At 41.7% G+C, this 4,707-nt stretch overlaps 1 protein-coding gene across 1 annotated transcript in view; it reads left to right on the top strand.

The window, feature by feature from the left end:
• The window catches only part of mus81 (MUS81 structure-specific endonuclease subunit), a 9,858-nt gene extending 7,982 nt beyond the window's left edge, over nucleotides 1-1,876 (top strand). Inside the window, exons 12-13 of the mRNA XM_037678646.1 lie at nucleotides 464-547; nucleotides 1,622-1,876. Of these exons, the coding sequence (XP_037534574.1) occupies nucleotides 464-547; nucleotides 1,622-1,688 (151 nt within the window). The 3' untranslated portion in view covers nucleotides 1,689-1,876. The remainder of the gene's footprint in view (nucleotides 1-463; nucleotides 548-1,621) is intronic.
• The last annotated feature ends 2,831 nt before the right edge of the window (nucleotides 1,877-4,707 follow it).

The following is a 4,707-nucleotide window of genomic DNA, read 5'->3' as shown; positions in this document are numbered from 1 at the left end:
ACACCTGACAGGTAAACAATCTTTTGTTTTGTAAGGAGAATAAGAACTGAGCAGAGCTTTGGGTGTCAGCGTGGAGCTCTTCTGTTTTCTGTTCGTGTCAGATTAGATCAGATTAGAGGCTCATCAGAACCACTTCCTGTCTCTTTGTCTCCTCCAAATTACAGAAGAATAAAAACGACACATTTCAGAAAATGTCAGATGTTTTTTTTTCTGCTGTTCCGTTTTTAATCCAACCTAAAACTAAGGGATTATAAAGTGTGTGACTTTATTTAGGATAATCTGACGATTAATCTGAGACGTTTAATTAGGTACAGATTCTCATTTTCTCAAGTGAGACCAAACGGATTAAATGTAAACATAAATAAATCAAATGGTCAATAAACCTCAACCTGACATGACCCCCCCTCCCCCGGCAGCACCGGCTGTGGGAAGCTTTGGATTTTTAATTTCTTTTTTCTTTCAGTCTTCTGGCGGCGTACGACCGTTGTTCCAGCGAAGCCGAGAAAGAGAAACTGCTCTCCTGCATCCGATACGGGAAACTCAAAAGGTTTGCTCAACCTGACCTCAGTCGTTGTGATTTAGTTGTTTTCTCTCGCAGAAGATGAGAAAAATCTTTTGATGATCGCAGCAGCGGATACTTTCAAAGTAAAAGCACTGAAACAAATTAAGCTTCGACTGCAGATAAGTGCTTTGGTGGACGCAGCTCATCAAGAAGTTAGCTTTGCTAACGCTAAACAGATTAAAAAAAAGTTAGCAGAAGCTAACGCTAAAGCGCTAACGTTTATCATCCTCTGCTGCCACTGACACCAACTGTCTTAACGTGACATCGCTGTAACTCAACGGTTCATAAATCACAAGTAAAGCGTCCATGTTCGGTTCAGAGGTGAGCTTTCAGAAATGAATCTGGTCCATCAGAACCAGAGGCGGAGCAGAACTCTTGGGCTGAAGCAGAGTGATGCATTCAATGTGTGTCGGACGTTTCCCTCGTGTCATTTGAATTAACTCACTGTGACCATCCTCTTTGTGGTTAACTACTTTTATAAACGAGCTACAAAGCTGCTGTGCATCATAGTCAGTATTCTGTCAGTAAAATCTGTTTGTGTTAAAGTAAAGATTTGTGAAATGTGTGAGAGAGTCACGTCCCAGAGAGTTGCAAAGCATGCTGGGTAGAAATTATGTGTGCAGTGTATCTGACTGTTTATGATGTTTTTGAGTGTAAAAATGTGTTTTTCATGTTATTTTCCTCTTCTGGTTTGGTGTTTATTTATTTTAAAGTCTCTGTTCTTGGCTGTAAACTGACACCACGAGTCAGAGACGGTTTGTAGTGAGGAGGAAAAGCTCTGCGAGGGCAGTGCTCACCCGTCTCCTGTACACTTTTAGTGCAGAGAACCGTATTTAAAATATATTAGTGGACTTGAATTTACTGGATTTAAATTTAGCGGAAGCTAATTCCACTAAAGGTTTTCAAAGTTAGCAAAATGCTAATCTGCTAAACTGAAAGTTAGCTGTGCTATTAGCGGGCTAGCGGAACCGTGCCCCCACTGGTTTACTTACTGAATGTTTTTCATTGACTGAATCAGGAGGGTCTTTAAATCGTGTGATTTTTCTTCTTCTTTTGTAGAAATGTAGGTCCGGCTCTGAGCAGAACAGTTTATCAGCTCTACTGTACTCCAGGAGCACTCTCCTGACTCCTGGTGATCTCCTTCAGATCTTTGATTTCTCTCCAAGACGCCTCCTCGCCTTTAACGCCACACGTTTCTAATTCATCCCTTCACGAACTTTGGAAATTATTGTTTACATTTACGGCCTTTTTAAAGACGCTGCTACATTTTAACCGCTGGACAAAAGGTTTGTATGAAGATATTCAATAATTTGTTCCAATAAAGTTTTTTTTTATATATATATAAGTCTGGTGATGTTATTAATTTGAGAAAAATGTATTCCGTGTTTGTTACGTTCATATATTTGGATGGGGGGGAAAAAAATGGTACAATAAACCAGGATGTTGACATTTGTTGTGGCTGCAGTGAAAACAAAAAAAACGTGTAACTTGAATTTTGTTCTAGTTGAGATTTATTTCAAATTAAGTCCATGGACGCCATCTAGTGGTCCCAGTAACAAAACCGTAATAAATCTTCTTAATTTACCCTCAAATGCATGTTTTCTACCAAATGCGTCTTCTGTTCTTTAAAGTTCTTTTGAAATGGACTATTTTTCTCTTCTGGGAAATCCCGTCGTATAATGTTTGTCGTCATTATGAAGCTCGGGGATTCTTCTGTGGATCATTTGCTTCGTCTTTGCCTGATGGAGCTTTCAGCAGTGTTTGTGGCCCAGTGAACTGTGCTTACGAGGATTTGTGGAAGAACCAGACCAGTTTTTAATGCGGCGGTCCCCGAAGGTCACAAGACCTCGACCATCGAATATTGACCTTCAGTGTCCTTTGAGATTACGTTTCCACGGATTCTTCAAATCTGCTGAGATTATAAACTATAGATGTTTGGTGGCATAGTGGCTCATTTGGTAGAGCTGCCTCTCAGCGAGAAGGTTGCCGGTTCACATCCTGGCCTGGGACCTTCCTGGGTGGAGTTTGCATGTTCTCTCCGTGCATACGTGGGTTTTCTCGGGGTGTCTCCGGTTTCCTCAGACCAAAAACATGCATGTTAGACTGACTGGTAACTGAATTGTCCCTAGGTGAGAGAGAGTGTGAATGGTTATTTGTCTCGTTTGTCTCTGTGTCCCTGTGATGGACTGGAGACCTGTCCAGGGTGTCCCCCTCCCGCACAGTTATTGCTGGACATGGACACCAGTGACTCCTGTGCCCGGAAAAAGGAAGAAGCGCGTAAAGAGGATGGATGGATGTCGAGAAAAGTTGTCCCAATTTTCCATTGAAGATAACTGTATTTTTTGCTGTATAAATAGCTTTTTTGTTGTTGCATAATTTTCCTGTCCTGCGTCTTATACACCGAAGCAACATATTTATATCTTTTTCCCCGTATTTATAATCCAATTTTTGACTGAGATATGACCGTTTTCATTCATTCTGACTGAAAAAAAAAATATATATATATATATATATATATATAATGAACACTACCATTTTCAGCCACTAGATGGCACCAGAGTAGTATGGCATGCCATTGTACCATGTAATAGGTAAAGTGCCCCGGCGAAATGCAGCTGATTTGACCGTCAAAGTGCATTTATTAAGTTCAACTGAGACATACCGTTTTTTTTATAAAGTCGAGCAAACAAATAATTGTTTTTAAGTGTTAATCTTGTTAAAGTTCTCCCATGCACGCTCCCGTGACTGCCATTTGGCAGCCCATAGATTTTTGGCACAACTCCAGCCCACATTTTCGGGTTGTCAGAGGTGACACATAATATATGAGATGTATACGGCGAAGCAATGTATTTATGAATTTTTCCACATTATTAGACATTTTTGCACTGATGCAACTTCTGGTGCAACGTGTACGACGGAAAATACAGAATTCCAAAATTGTTCTTCTTAACTCCTTTTTCCACAGACTGGTGAACCTCTGCCCATTTTTACAGCTTCTTCTACAGGTTCTTTTTATATCGAGTCCTCTTACCGACCTGTTGATGATTAACCTAATTAGTTACAACATAACCCCCCTCTAAAAAAGTACATTTAAACATTTGATATGCTTACTATGCTCCATTATGAATAAAATATGGGTTTATAGGAGTCGTAAATCTTTGCTTCTTATTTTTATTATGTTTTATCGTCTCGCTGAGCTGCAGACTTTGGGACGGTCCATTGTTCAGGAGGGGTTCTTGAGGCAGGAATGGGGAAAGCATGGGGGAGATTCGGCTTTTGCCTGCAGCTGAACCAGCAAATAAAAGATGAGTTCCGAGATAAGCGGAGGTCTCTGGAGAAGTCGGAACACACAGGAACGACCACAGTTCGTCTGATGAACTGCTGATAGCGATCACGTCAGCCGTTTTGGGCTCAGGCTTGGCTCCTTGTTGAGACAGATCAGAGAAGGACCTCCAACAAAGACAGGATTCTCTGGAAAAACAACCCAGAACTGGCGCTCGGGGGAGACCGGCCCACGCTCCAAGAGAAAGAGCAAGGATGGAAAGGAAAGTAGAGAATCAGAGATTAGTCGGACAGTTTTGGGAGACGCAGCTTCCTTTTATCCCGTCTTTTAATTCAAACTTTTAAAGAAAATGATGTAACTTTTTATTTTCACTCTTTTTAAAATTAACCTTGAAGCAGTTAAACTTCTGATCTCAATTCCTGGACTCTTTTGTATCACTGGTAAGTTTCTTCTCATTTTTATACTGTTGGTTCTTACAGGAACACACCAGCTGAGCTAAAAGTCGTGATTTCAACCCTTTCACCCGGTGCATGAATGGTACGATCCCCTCCCAGGTATGTACGTATATTTTCTCATGGGCTCGATTTGATGCAGGTTCTGAGACTGTTGTTGATCCTATGGACTTCTGGGCCGAGATAGGGCAGCCGACCCCAGACCCGAAAGTCCCGGGCTCGATCCCCAGCCATTCCCACATGTCGTGGTGTCTCTGAGCAAGACACCCAATCCCCAGTTGCTTCCCGGGCACCCATAGCTGCCCACCGCTCCACCTGGATGTTTCCCAGGTGCGATGGGTTAAATGCAGAGAACCAATTTCACCATTGTATGGGAACATGACAGCACGTCCAGTTTAGTTGTTACGACC

This window comes from Nematolebias whitei, chromosome 1, assembly GCF_014905685.2.
Source record: "Nematolebias whitei isolate Nwh7 chromosome 1, NemWhi1, whole genome shotgun sequence".
NCBI classification, from domain to species: Eukaryota; Metazoa; Chordata; class Actinopteri; order Cyprinodontiformes; family Rivulidae; genus Nematolebias; species Nematolebias whitei.
Note: the sequence above shows the minus strand (reverse complement) of the source record. Positions and strands in the feature narration are given on the sequence as shown.